At 52.8% G+C, this 12,873-nt stretch overlaps 1 protein-coding gene across 1 annotated transcript in view; it reads left to right on the forward strand.

Moving 5' to 3' along the window:
* Positions 1 to 348: 348 nt before the first annotated feature.
* LOC123990884 (myotubularin-related protein 4-like) overlaps positions 349 to 12,873 on the forward strand; it is a 98,511-nt gene continuing 85,986 nt past the window's right edge. Inside the window, exon 1 of the mRNA XM_046291852.1 lies at positions 349 to 553. Within this exon, the coding sequence (XP_046147808.1) occupies positions 509 to 553 (45 nt within the window). The 5' untranslated portion in view covers positions 349 to 508. The remainder of the gene's footprint in view (positions 554 to 12,873) is intronic.

Here is a 12,873-nt window from a genome sequence, read left to right on the forward strand (position 1 = left end):
TGAGGTAGGAGATGCGCATGGCATGGTGATGGGTGGAGCTTAGCATCAGGCAATTCCTCCTCTCTTGCTCTCCCTTCCCTCCTCTCTCTCATGCTGCATTCTCACTCTTCCTGTCACGACTAGTAGGTCCGCCTGCTTCCCTTCTTCCTTTCCTTCCTCCTCTCCTCTTTCTGGACTATTTCAGTGGACTCTGTCGTTCTTACAGACTATCCACTTCCTTCCGGACTCAGTCTGAGCAACAGGGGGTCTTTCCAGGCACCTGCGCTCCCTCACTCTTTCATCCACCTCTCTCTGGGGGGGGGGGAGTGGGGGGCGGGGAGGACTGAGGTTGGGGGTGTGTCGCACCACTGTCCCGGAGCACCTCCTGGGGCACGAGCGGGGAGAGGCAAAGCGGAGTGGAGGGAGGAGGATGGTGAGGAGGGTAATGCAGGCCCGTGGTGCTCCCTTCATCCTCCATGCTAATGTTCCTCTGTAGACTGTGTGTCTGGCGACAGCCCTGTCTCTCATCATGAGCCTGGCAGACCGGGTCACCTGCTCTTTGCTCAACTGCTTTGTAAGTGGCTCTATGGCCCCTTTTTTTTCAAATTCTTGTGTGTGTGTGTTTTGTGTGTGCTTTTGTGTGTGCTTACTGTCCTTCCTGTGCAGTGTGTGTTTGTGGGTGCGCCTGGGAGTGTATGTGTGTGTGGGGGGGGGGCATGTCAGGGGGGTAGAGCTCCAATAGAGAAGTGACTGTTAGCCTAGCCTACCTAGCCCCTCTAGTAGAGGGTGGAGCGACTGGGTTAGTCTACCTAGCCTCTCTAGTAGAGAGTGGAGCGACTGGGTTAGCCTACCTAGCCTCTCTAGTAGAGAGTAGAGCGACTGGGTTAGCCTACCTAGCCTCTCTAGTAGAGAGTAGAGCGACTGGGTTAGCCTACCTAGCCCCTCTAGTAGAGAGTGGAGCGACTGGGTTAGCCTACCTAGCCCCTCTAGTAGAGGGTGGAGCGAGTGGGTTAGCCTACCTAGCCCCTCTAGTAGAGAGTGGAGCGACTGAGTTAGTCTACCTAGCCCCTCTAGTAGAGGGTGGAGCGACTGGGTTAGTCTACCTAGCCTCTCTAGTAGAGAGTGGAGTGACTGGGTTAGTCTACCTAGCCTCTCTAGTAGAGAGTAGAGCGACTGGGTTAGCCTACCTAGCCTCTCTAGTAGAGAGTGGAGCGACTGGGTTAGCCTACCTAGCCCCTCTAGTAGAGGGTGGAGCGACTGGGTTAGTCTACCTAGCCTCTCTAGTAGAGAGTGGAGCGACTGGGTTAGCCTACCTAGCCCCTCTAGTAGAGAGTGCAGCGATTTGGTTAGCCTACCTAGCATCTCTAGTAGAGAGTGGAGCGACTGGGTTAGCCTACCTAGCCTCTCTAGTAGAGAGTGGAGCGACTGGGTTAGCCTACCTAGCCCCTCTAGTAGAGAGTAGAGCGACTGGGTTAGCCTACCTAGCCCCTCTACTAGAGAGTGGAGTGACTGGGTTAGCCTACCTAGCCCCTCTAGTAGAGAGTGGAGCGACTGGGTTAGCCTACCTAGCCTTTCCAGTAGATAATCAAGTGACTGTGCTAGCCTAGCCTACCTAGCCTCTCCTGTAGAGAATGGAGCGACTGTGCTAGCCTACCTAGCCTCTCCAGTAGAGAATTTAGTGACTGTGCTAGCCTTGCCTCTCTAGTAGAGAATGGAGCTACTGGGCTTGCCTCTCCAGTAGAGAACTTGCACCTGGGAGAGCTCCCTCTCTGCCCCTGGCCTGCACCTGGGAGAGCTCCCCTTCTGCCCCTGGCCTGCACCTGGGAGAGCTCCCCTTCTGCCCCTGGCCTGCACCTGGGAGAGCTCCCCTTCTTCCCCTGGCCTGCACCTGGGAGAGCTCCCCTTCTGCCCCTGGCCTGCACCTGGGAGAGCTCCCCTTCTGCCCCTGGCCTGCACCTGGGAGAGCTCCCCTTCTGCCCCTGGCCTGCACCTGGGAGAGCTCCCCTTCTGCCCCTGGCCTGCACCTGGGAGAGCTCCCCTTCTGCCCCTGGCCTGCACCTGGGAGAGCTCCCCCTCTTCCCCTGGCCTGCACCCGGATGAGCTCCCCTTCTTCCCCTGGCCTGCACCCGGGAGAGCTCCCCTTCTTCCCCTGGCCTGCACCTGGGAGAGCTCCCCTTCTGCCCCTGGCCTGCACCTGGGAGAGCTCCCCTTCTTCCCCTGGCCTGCACCTGGGAGAGCTCCCCTTCTGCCCCTGGCCTGCACCTGGGAGAGCTCCCCTTCTGCCCCTGGCCTGCACCTGGGAGAGCTCCCCTTCTGCCCCTGGCCTGCACCTGGGAGAGCTCCCCTTCTGCCCCTGGCCTGCACCTGGGAGAGCTCCCCTTCTTCCCCTGGCCTGCACCTGGGAGAGCTCCCCTTCTTCCCCTGGCCTGCACCCGGGTGAGCTCCCCTTCTGCCCCTGGCCTGCACCTGGGAGAGCTCCCCTTCTGCCCCTGGCCTGCACCTGGGAGAGCTCCCCTTCTGCCCCTGGCCTGCACCCGGGTGAGCTCCCCTTCTTCCCTCTTCACGTGAGAGAGCGCACATCTTGCGCTCGCTCGCTCTCTTGTACTCCCTTTCTCACACTCGCACACCCACCCGTTCAAGGCTAGACATTTGGAATGACTGGGAGGGAATGGTAGCAGTGCACAGTCTTAACCTAAGTTTGATTTGTGAACTACTCCGTGAACACATAACTACTTTACTATCATTCTGTTAATTTAGACGTTATATCTACAGCCTCTTTATTCATGGCTGTCCTGACCTCTGGTCATGTTTTCACTGCTAATCCCATAATCAGCCACGGCGCTGGTCCAATGAATGTGTTTTATTTTCAAACACTTCCGAACGTTGTCTTTATCTTTCCCATCTTCGAAGGCACTTCAGGCTACCTTTTAGTTTTGCCTGATTGGTTTGTGCTCTTTCTGTTCCTGTTTGAAAAAAAGTTGCGATAGCCAATGGAAGAACAAGGACACCCGAGGTCACGGCACAATTGCATTCCATGTCCAGGGGTCCGATCATTACGCGACTCTTGCGAAATGTTTTGCAACAAACCGTTTACTCCAAATGAAGAAAAAAAAACGCAAACGAGAGTTTCTGTTGGACAAATTCAGATGGGTTCTGTTTGGATGGTTTGCTTCTGTGTTGAGTCTTAAAACGGTTGTCAGTTTTCGTAATGAATACACCCCCCCCCAGGCATTGTCCCTGTCGTTGATCCATGATGTCACAGGTAGTAGAATATCCAGGCATTCTCTCGGCGGTCTCTGCATTGTCCCTGTCGTTGTTCTGATGGGTAGATTATCCACTGTGACGCGGAGCCCTATCACCTTAACAGGTTTTTAACACACAATCACTGCACATTGCTGTGTGTATGAATCAACAAAAGAGTTGAGGCTTTTTCTCGAAGCCAGGGGGAGGCCCTTTTGCTTATTGAACAATCAGCCCAACCCATGACGTAGCTGCATCTGTCTGGTGAAGCCCTCTAGGAACACACTGGTCTATGAAATATTAACAACCTTGGGGGAGAGGAGGAGGACTAGGTGAAGTGGGTATGATTCATCTGCCGCTCTGCCATCCGTCCTTAAACTGGGCCTCCCACTAGTCTGCCGACGCTGGGACAATCCAGTCTGGGCCTCCCACTAGTCTGCCGACGCTGGGACAATCCAGTCTGGGCCTCCCACTAGTCTGCCGACGCTGGGACAATCCAGTCTGGGCCTCCCACTAGTCTGCCGACGCTGGGACAATCCAGTCTGGGCCTCCCACTAGTCTGCCGACGCTGGGACAATCCAGTCTGGGCCTCCCACTAGTCTGCCGACGCTGGGACAATCCAGTCTGGGCCTCCCACTAGTCTGCCGACGCTGGGACAATCCCCTTTAGCACTTTCTCCGGTGCTCTGTCTGTATCCTTCTTCTCTATTTTATCCATCTTGCTTTCTTGCCATCTCTATCAGTCTGAATCTCAACCACTTCTCTCTCTCTCTGTGTGTGTGTGTGTGTGTGTGTGTGTGTGTGTGTGTGTGTGTGTGTGTGTGTGTGTGTGTGTGTGTGTGTGTGTGTGTGTGTGTGTGTGTGTGTGTGTGTGTGTGTGTGTGTGTGTGTGTGTGTGTGTGTGTGTGTGTGTGTTGCCTCGGTACGTATGAGCAGAGCTCTCCTGTTTCACTGGAACAGGCCGGCGTAGACATGTACTGTAGTCACTTGTCATAAACTCAGCAAGAAAATAAACGTTCCTTTTTCAGGACCCTGTCTTTCAAAGATAATTTGTACAAATTCAAATAACTTCACAGATCTTCATTGTAAAGGGTTTTAACACTGTTTCCCATGCTTGTTCAATGAACCATAAACAATTAACGAACATGCACCTGTGGAACGGTCGTTAAGACACTAACAGCTTACAGACGGTAGACAATTAAGATCACAGTTATGAAGACTTAGGACACAAAAGAGGCCTTTCTACTGACTCTGAAAAACACCAAAATAAGGATGCCCAGGGTCCCCGCTCATCTGCGTAAACGTGCCTCAGGCTGCAAGGAGGCATGAGGACTGCAGATGTGGCCAGGGTACTAAATTACAATGTCCGTACTGTGAGACGGCTAAGACAGCGCTACAGGGAGACAGGACAGACAGCTGATCGTCCTCACAGTGGCAGACCACGTATAACAACACCTGCACAGGATCGGTGCATCTGAACATCACACCTGCGGGACAGGTACAGGATGGCAACAACAACTGCCCGAGTTACACCAGGTACGCACAATCCCTCCATCAGTGCTCAGACTGTCCGCAATAGGCTGAGAGAGGCTGGACTAGGGGCTTGTAGGCCTGTTGTAAGGCAGGTCCTCACCAGACATCACCGGCATCAACGTCGCCTATGGACACAAACCCACCGTCGCTGGGCCAGACAGTTCTGGCAAAAAGTGCTCTTCGCTGACGAGTCGTGGTTTTGTCTCACCGGGGATGATGGTCGGATTCACGTTTATCATCGAAGGAATGAACGTTACATCCTGTAATCTGGAGTGGGATCGATTTGGAGGTGGAGGGTTCGTCCTGGTCTGGGGCGGTGAGTCACAGCATCATCAGACTGAGCTTGTTGTCATTGCAGGGAATCTCAACGCTGTGCGTTACAGGGAAGATCTCCTCCTCCCTCATGTGGTACCCTTCCTGCATGCTCATCCTGACATGACCCTCCAGCGTGACAATGCCACCAGCCATACTGCTCGTTCTGTGTGTGATTTCCTGCAAGACAGGAATGTCAGTGCTCTGCCTTGGCCAGTGACGAGCCCGAATCTCAATCCCATTGAGCACGTCTGGGACCTGTTGGATCGGAGGGTGAGGGCTAGGGCCATTCACCCCAGAAATGTCCAGGAATTTACAAGTGCCTTGGTGGAAGAGTGAGAACTCCATGAGGAGGAGATGCACTGCAGTATGTACTGCAGCTGGTGGCCACACCAGATACTGACTTTGGATTTTGACCCCCCTTCCCCCTTTGTTCAGGGACACATTATTCCATTTCTGTTAGTCACATGCCTGTGGAACCTTTTCAGTTTGTCTCAGTTGTTGACTCTTTTTATGTTCATACAAATATTTACACATGTTAAATTTTCTGAAAATAAATGCAATTGACTTTTCTTTTTCTGCTGAGTTCATAACCTTCAAATCCCAGAGACGACATCTCCTAGAGGTGTGTACTCACTCACTCACTCACTCACTCAACTCACTCAACTCACTCACTCACTCTGATAAATACAGTACACAATACTAATGCAGGGGTTCTGGAATAATCCAGGGAATTCTAATCCAGCCCTAGTCAGATTAGGTTGAAAGCACCAGTCTCCCGACGAGGAACGACACGACTGCACATTGTTTCCAAGGAAGAATTGGGTGACAAACTAGCAAGAGGAAGCAATTTTCTCAGGGGGGGAGGAAGATTTTTGTTTCCATAGCAACCACACCCATTCAGATTTATTCAGGATGGCGACACATGTTCGTATGCCTTTCCTTTGTCTGTTTTTGCCTGATTTACCAGTCTGTGAATACCTGTCTGGGCCTGACTACCAGTCTGTGAATACCTGTCTGGGCCTGACTTACCGGTCTGTGAATACCTGTCTGGCCTGACTACCGGTCTGTGAATACCTGTCTGGGCCTGACTACCGGTCTGTGAATACCTGTCTGGGCCTGACTACCGGTCTGTGAATACCTGTCTGGGCCTGACTGTGAATACCTGTCTGGGCCTGACTTACCGGTCTGTGAATACCTGTCTGGGCCTGACTACCGGTCTGTGAATACCTGTCTGGGCCTGACTACCGGTCTGTGAATACCTGTCTGGGTCTGACTACCGGTCTGTGCCTGACTACCGGTCTGTGAATACCTGCCTGGGCCTGACTACCGGTCTGTGAATACCTGTCTGGGCCTGACTTACCTGTCTGGGCCTGACTTACCGGTCTGTGAATACCTGTCTGGGCCTGACTACCGGTCTGTGAATACCTGTCTGGGCCTGACTTACCGGTCTGTGAATACCTGTCTGGGCCTGACTACCGGTCTGTGAATACCTGTCTGGGCCTGACTACCGGTCTGTGAATACCTGTCTGGGCCTGACTTACCGGTCTGTGAATACCTGTCTGGGCCTGACTACCGGTCTGTGAATACCTGTCTGGGCCTGACTACCGGTCTGTGAATACCTGTCTGGGCCTGACTTACCGGTCTGTGAATACCTGTCTGGGCCTGACTACCGGTCTGTGAATACCTGCCTGGGTCTGACTACCGGTCTGTGCCTGACTACCGGTCTGTGAATACCTGTCTGGGCCTGACTACCGGTCTGTGAATACCTGTCTGGGTCTGACTACCGGTCTGTGCCTGACTACCGGTCTGTGAATACCTGCCTGGGCCTGACTACCGGTCTGTGAATACCTGTCTGGGCCTGACTGTGAATACCTGTCTTACCTGAATACCTGTCTGGGCCTGACTTACCGGTCTGTGAATACCTGTCTGGGCCTGACTTACCGGTCTGTGAATACCTGTCTGGGCCTGACTTACCGGTCTGTGAATACCTGTCTGGGCCTGACTACCGGTCTGTGAATACCTGTCTGGGCCTGACTACCGGTCTGTGAATACCTGTCTGGGCCTGACTACCGGTCTGTGAATACCTGTCTGGGCCTGACTACTACCGGTCTGTGAATACCTGTCTGGGCCTGACTACCGGTCGGTCTGGGCCTGAATACCTGTCTGGGCCTGACTTACCGGTCTGTGAATACCTGTCTGGGCCTGACTACCGGTCTGTGAATACCTGTCTGGGCCTGACTACCGGTCTGTGAATACCTGTCTGGGCCTGACTACCGGTCTGTGAATACCTGTCTGGGCCTGACTTACCGGTCTGTGAATACCTGTCTGGGCCTGACTACCGGTCTGTGAATACCTGCCTGGGCCTGACTACCGGTCTGTGAATACCTGTCTGGGCCTGAACCGGTCTGTGAATACCTGTCTGGGCCTGACTACCGGTCTGTGAATACCTGTCTGGGCCTGACTACCGGTCTGTGAATACCTGTCTGGGCCTGACTACCGGTCTGTGAATACCTGTCTGGGCCTGACTACCGGTCTGTGAATACCTGTCTGGGCCTGACTACCGGTCTGTGAATACCTGTCTGGGCCTGGGTCTGTGAATACCTGTCTGGACCTGACTACCGGTCTGTGAATACCTGTCTGGGCCTGACTACCGGTCTGTGAATACCTGTCTGGGCCTGACTTACCGGTCTGTGAATACCTGTCTGGGCCTGACTTACCGGTCTGTGAATACCTGTCTGGGCCTGACTACCGGTCTGTGAATACCTGTCTGGGCCTGACTTACCGGTCTGTGAATACCTGTCTGGGCCTGACTACCGGTCTGTGAATACCTGTCTGGGCCTGACTTACCGGTCTGGGCCTGACTTACCGGTCTGTGAATACCTGTCTGGGCCTGACTTACCGGTCTGTGAATACCTGTCTGGGCCTGACTACCGGTCTGTGAATACCTGTCTGGGCCTGACTACCGGTCTGTGAATACCTGTCTGGGCCTGACTACCGGTCTGTGAATACCTGTCTGGGCCTGACTACCGGTCTGTGAATACCTGTCTGGGCCTGACTTACCTGTCTGGGCATGACTTACCGGTCTGTGAATACCTGTCTGGGCCTGACTACCGGTCTGTGAATACCTGTCTGGGCCTGCATTACCGGTCTGTGAATACCTGTCTGGGCCTGACTACCGCCACAGCTTTAATTTTTATTCCTAATGTTCTCTTCCTCACTGTGTGTGTGTGTGTGTGTGTGTGTGTGTGTGTGTGTGTGTGTGTGTGCAGTAATTCCTGTAAATGGAGTCTCAGTCACTCGAAGGGATTTGAATGCCATTGTTTTTAAGAGCCGTAGGGACATTCCAATGTGGGGGCTTTTAGAACAGCAGTGACTAAGCAAAATTACATTGTTGGCTCGTCAGGTCACAGCCGTACAACACACACTGTTCTTCCGGGCTTTGCCTGTTGGGACAGAGGCCGAGCGTTTTTCTCTCTCCTCTATCTCTAGTCCGGTATGGTAGAGGTTTGATTTATTCAAACCTCTACCAGCTTTTCATACTGCACCTGCCCACACCACACCGGCTGGGCTTTCTGTCCAGACTCCCGCCCGCTACCGCAAGAACCTGTCCCAAGCGGTATTACTGGCCTATATCAGCCAATGCGCTAGACTTACTGTAGTTTGAAGAGGGCAGAGTTGGGGAGACTTACACAGGGGAAGATTTTCAGAAAAAGACATATATATGGGTGATCAATATTTTATTTTTAGGCAATGTAGTAAACTATAGCGTAATGCTATTTATGAAGTACATTTTCATGAACAGATACTGTCCCTGTGCTTCTCCACGCAGGCAGCTACCCCCTACTCTATTTAATTGGACCCCCACACGCACGCGCGAGCGCACCCCCACACACACGAGCGCACACACACACACACACACACACAAACACACACACACACACACACACACCTGCTCTAGCACCTAATGGCTACTAAAGTAGTGACACTTTAACATTCTCTTGAGCTACATGTTGCATATAGGATATAGCCTACCTTTTTTTCGGAGGACGATTTGCATGGAGAGATCAATGGGTTATCAATAGTTATTGGAAAATGAGAACGCTCTGTGGTAGCGGTTCCCTCTCTGTGGTAGCGGTTCCTCTCTGGGGTAGCGTTTGGCTCTCTGGGTAGCGTTTGGCTCTCTGGGGTAGCGTTTGGCTCTCTGGGGTAGCGTTTGGCTCTCTGTGGTAGCGTTTGGCTCTCTGGGGTAGCGTTTCCCTCTCTGGGGTAGCGTTTCCCTCTCTGGGGTAGCGTTTCCCTCCCTGGGGTAGCGTTTCCCTCCCTGTGGTAGCGTTTCCCCTCTGTGGTAGCGTTTCCCTCTCTGGGGTAGCGTTTCCCTCTCTGGGGTAGCGTTTCCCTCTCTGGGGTAGCGTTTGGCTCTCTGGGGTAGCGTTTCGCTCTCTGGTAGGTTTCCCTCTCTGGGGTAGCGTTTCCCTCTCTGGGGTAGCGTTTCCCTCTCTGGGGTAGCGTTTCGCTCTCTGGGGTAGCGTTTCCCTCTCTGGGGTAGCGTTTCCCTCTCTGGGGTAGCGTTTCCCTCTCTGGGGTAGCGTTTGGCTCTCTGGGGTAGCGTTTCCCTCTCTGGGGTAGCATTTCCCTCTCTGGGGTAGCGTTTGGCTCTCTGGGGTAGCGTTTCCCTCTCTGGGGTAGCGTTTGGCTCTCTGGGGTAGCGTTTCCCTCTCTGGGGTAGCGTTTCCCTCTCTGGGGTAGCGTTTCCCTCTCTGGGGTAGCGTTTCCCTCTCTGTGGTAGCGTTTCCCTCTCTGGGGTAGCGTTTCCCTCTCTGGGGTAGCGTTTCCCTCTCTGGGGTAGCGTTTGCCTCTCTGGGGTAGCGTTTGCCTCTCTGTGGTAGCGTTTGCCTCTCTGTGGTAGCGTTTCCCTCTCTGGGGTAGCGTTTCCATCTCTGGGGTAGCGTTTCCACCTCTGGGGTAGCGTTTCCCTCTCTGGGGTAGCGTTTCCCTCTCTGTGGTAGCGTTTGCCTCTGTGGTAGCGTTTGGCTCTCTGTGGTAGCGTTTGGCTCTCTGGGGTAGCGTTTGGCTCTCTGGGGTAGCGTTTCCCTCTCTGTGGTAGCGTTTCCCTCTCTGTGGTAGCGTTTCCCTCTCTGTGGTAGCGTTTCCCTCTCTGGGGTAGCGTTTCCCTCTCTGGGGTAGCGTTTCCCTCTCTGGGGTAGCGTTTCCCTCTCTGGGGTAGCGTTTCCCTCTCTGGGGTAGCGTTTCCCTCTCTGTGGTAGCCTATGCGAATGACGCGCCTTTTTCCCAATGACGATAAATGCACACTAAACATGTTGGATTATGTAATGAAAAAAGAGGGGACTGCAGAATTGTATTATGTAGCATTGATGCAATGACCCTGTCGGGTCTGATCGAGGCGCGGCTCTGTTATGAGTTTATAGTGCAGTATTAAAGGGACGGGAGCCCGCGCCCGCCGCCCCTTGCTGGCCCATTTACCCGCGAAAGTACACTGTATGCTGGGAAGACTGAGGAGGGGAGTGCTGAGCAGAGCAGGAATCCTACGTCACTACGTCCAGCTACTAAACGTGGCCAACTCATCCACCACAGAGTGAGTTGTGCAGGAAAAAGATTTTTAAAATGAACAGCTAGACTGCTGTATTATCCCATGCCTGCCTGTGTTTTGTGCGCGTTGGCAAGTTCATGACCCCCTCCTTGTGTCTGGCATTACATCTCTGTGAGAGGGTGCTGTGTAGCCATTCCTTATACAGTAATTTATAGCTCTGGTCTGGCACTTCTCCGTGTAGTGGCAGGGTAGCCTAGTGGTTAGAGCGTTGGACTAGTAACCGGAAGGTTGCAAGTTCAAACCCCCGAGCTGACAAGGTACAAATCTGTCGTTCTGCCCCTGAACAGGCAGTTAACCCACTGTTCCTAGGCCGTCATTGAAAATAAAGAATTTGTTCTTAACTGACTTGCCTGGTTAAATAAAGGTAAATAATAGTGAGTGGTAGAGAGAATGCTTCCAGGTGACTACCTCATGAAGCTGGTTGAGAGAATGCCAAGTGTGTGCAAAGCTGTCAAGGCAAAGGGTGGCTACTTTTTAAGAATCACAAATATAAAATCTGTTTTGATTTGTTTAACACTTTAGACTTGTACTGTATGTCAGCACTCCAGTTTAACATGATAATGGCCACACTTCGTCTGCTGCACCCCACATCTCTGAACCATCACCCCACATCTCTGAACCATCACCCCACATCTCTGTACTATCACCCCACATCTCTGTACCATCACCCCACATCTCTGAACCATCACCCCACATCTCTGAACCATCACCCCACACATCTCTGTACCATCACCCCACATCTCTGAACCATCACCCCACATCTCTGTACCATCACCCCACATCTCTGAACCATCACCCCACATCTCTGAACCATCACCCCACATCTCTGTACCATCACCCCACATCTCTGTACCATCACCCCACACATCTCTGAACCATCACCCCACATCTCTGTACCATCACCCCACATCTCTGTACCATCACCCCCACATCTCTGAACCATCACCCCACATCTCTGTACCATCACCCCACACATCTCTGTACCATCACCCCACATCTCTGTACCATCACCCCACATCTCTGAACCATCACCCCACATCTCTGTACCATCACCCCACATCTCTGAACCATCACCCCACACATCTGTACCATCACCCCATCTCTGAACCATCACCCCACATCTCTGTACCATCACCCCACATCTCTGTACCATCACCCCACATCTCTGTACCATCACCCCACATCTCTGAACCATCACATCTCTGTACCATCACCCACACATCTCTGTACCATCACCCCACATCTCTGAACCATCATCTCTGTACCCCACATCTCTGAACCATCACCCCACACATCTAACCATCACCCCACATCTCTGTACCATGTACCATCTCACCATCCACACATCTCTGTACCATCACCCCACACATCTCTGTACCATCACCCCACACATCTCTGTACCATCACCCCACACATCTCTGTACCATCACCCCACACATCTCTGTACCATCACCCCACACATCTCTGAACCATCACCCCACATCTCTGTACCATCACCCCACATCTCTGTACCATCACCCCACATCTCTGAACCATCACCCCAAATCCCTGTACCATCACCCCACATCTCTGTACCATCACCCCACATCTCTGAACCATCACCCCACACATCTCTGTACCATCACCCCACATCTCTGTACCATCACCCCACACATCTCTGTACCATCACCCCACACATCTCTGTACCATCACCCCACACATCTCTGTACCATCACCCCACACATCTCTGAACCATCACCCCACACATCTCTGAACCATCACCCCACACATCTCTGTACCATCACCCCACACATCTCTGTACCATCACCCCACACATCTCTGTACCATCACCCCACACATCTCTGTACCATCACCCCACACATCTCTGTACCATCACCCCACACATCTCTGTGCCATCACCCCACACATCTCTGTACCATCACCCCACACATCTCTGTACCATCACCCCACACATCTCTGAACCATCACCCCACACATCTCTGAACCATCACCCCACATCCCTGTACCATCTGTAACCCAAAGCCAAGGGAGCCCCCCCCCTACACACCGTTGTTAACCTGTTGCGACGAGCCATCCGGGATCGTGAATACAGCCTCAAGCTCATTACCATAACGCAACGTTAACCATTCATGAAAATCGCAAATGAAATGAAATCAATATGCTAGCTCTCAAGCTTAGATTTTTGTTAACAACACTGTC

Source organism: Oncorhynchus gorbuscha, linkage group LG02, assembly GCF_021184085.1.
Source record: "Oncorhynchus gorbuscha isolate QuinsamMale2020 ecotype Even-year linkage group LG02, OgorEven_v1.0, whole genome shotgun sequence".
NCBI classification, from domain to species: domain Eukaryota; kingdom Metazoa; phylum Chordata; class Actinopteri; order Salmoniformes; family Salmonidae; genus Oncorhynchus; species Oncorhynchus gorbuscha.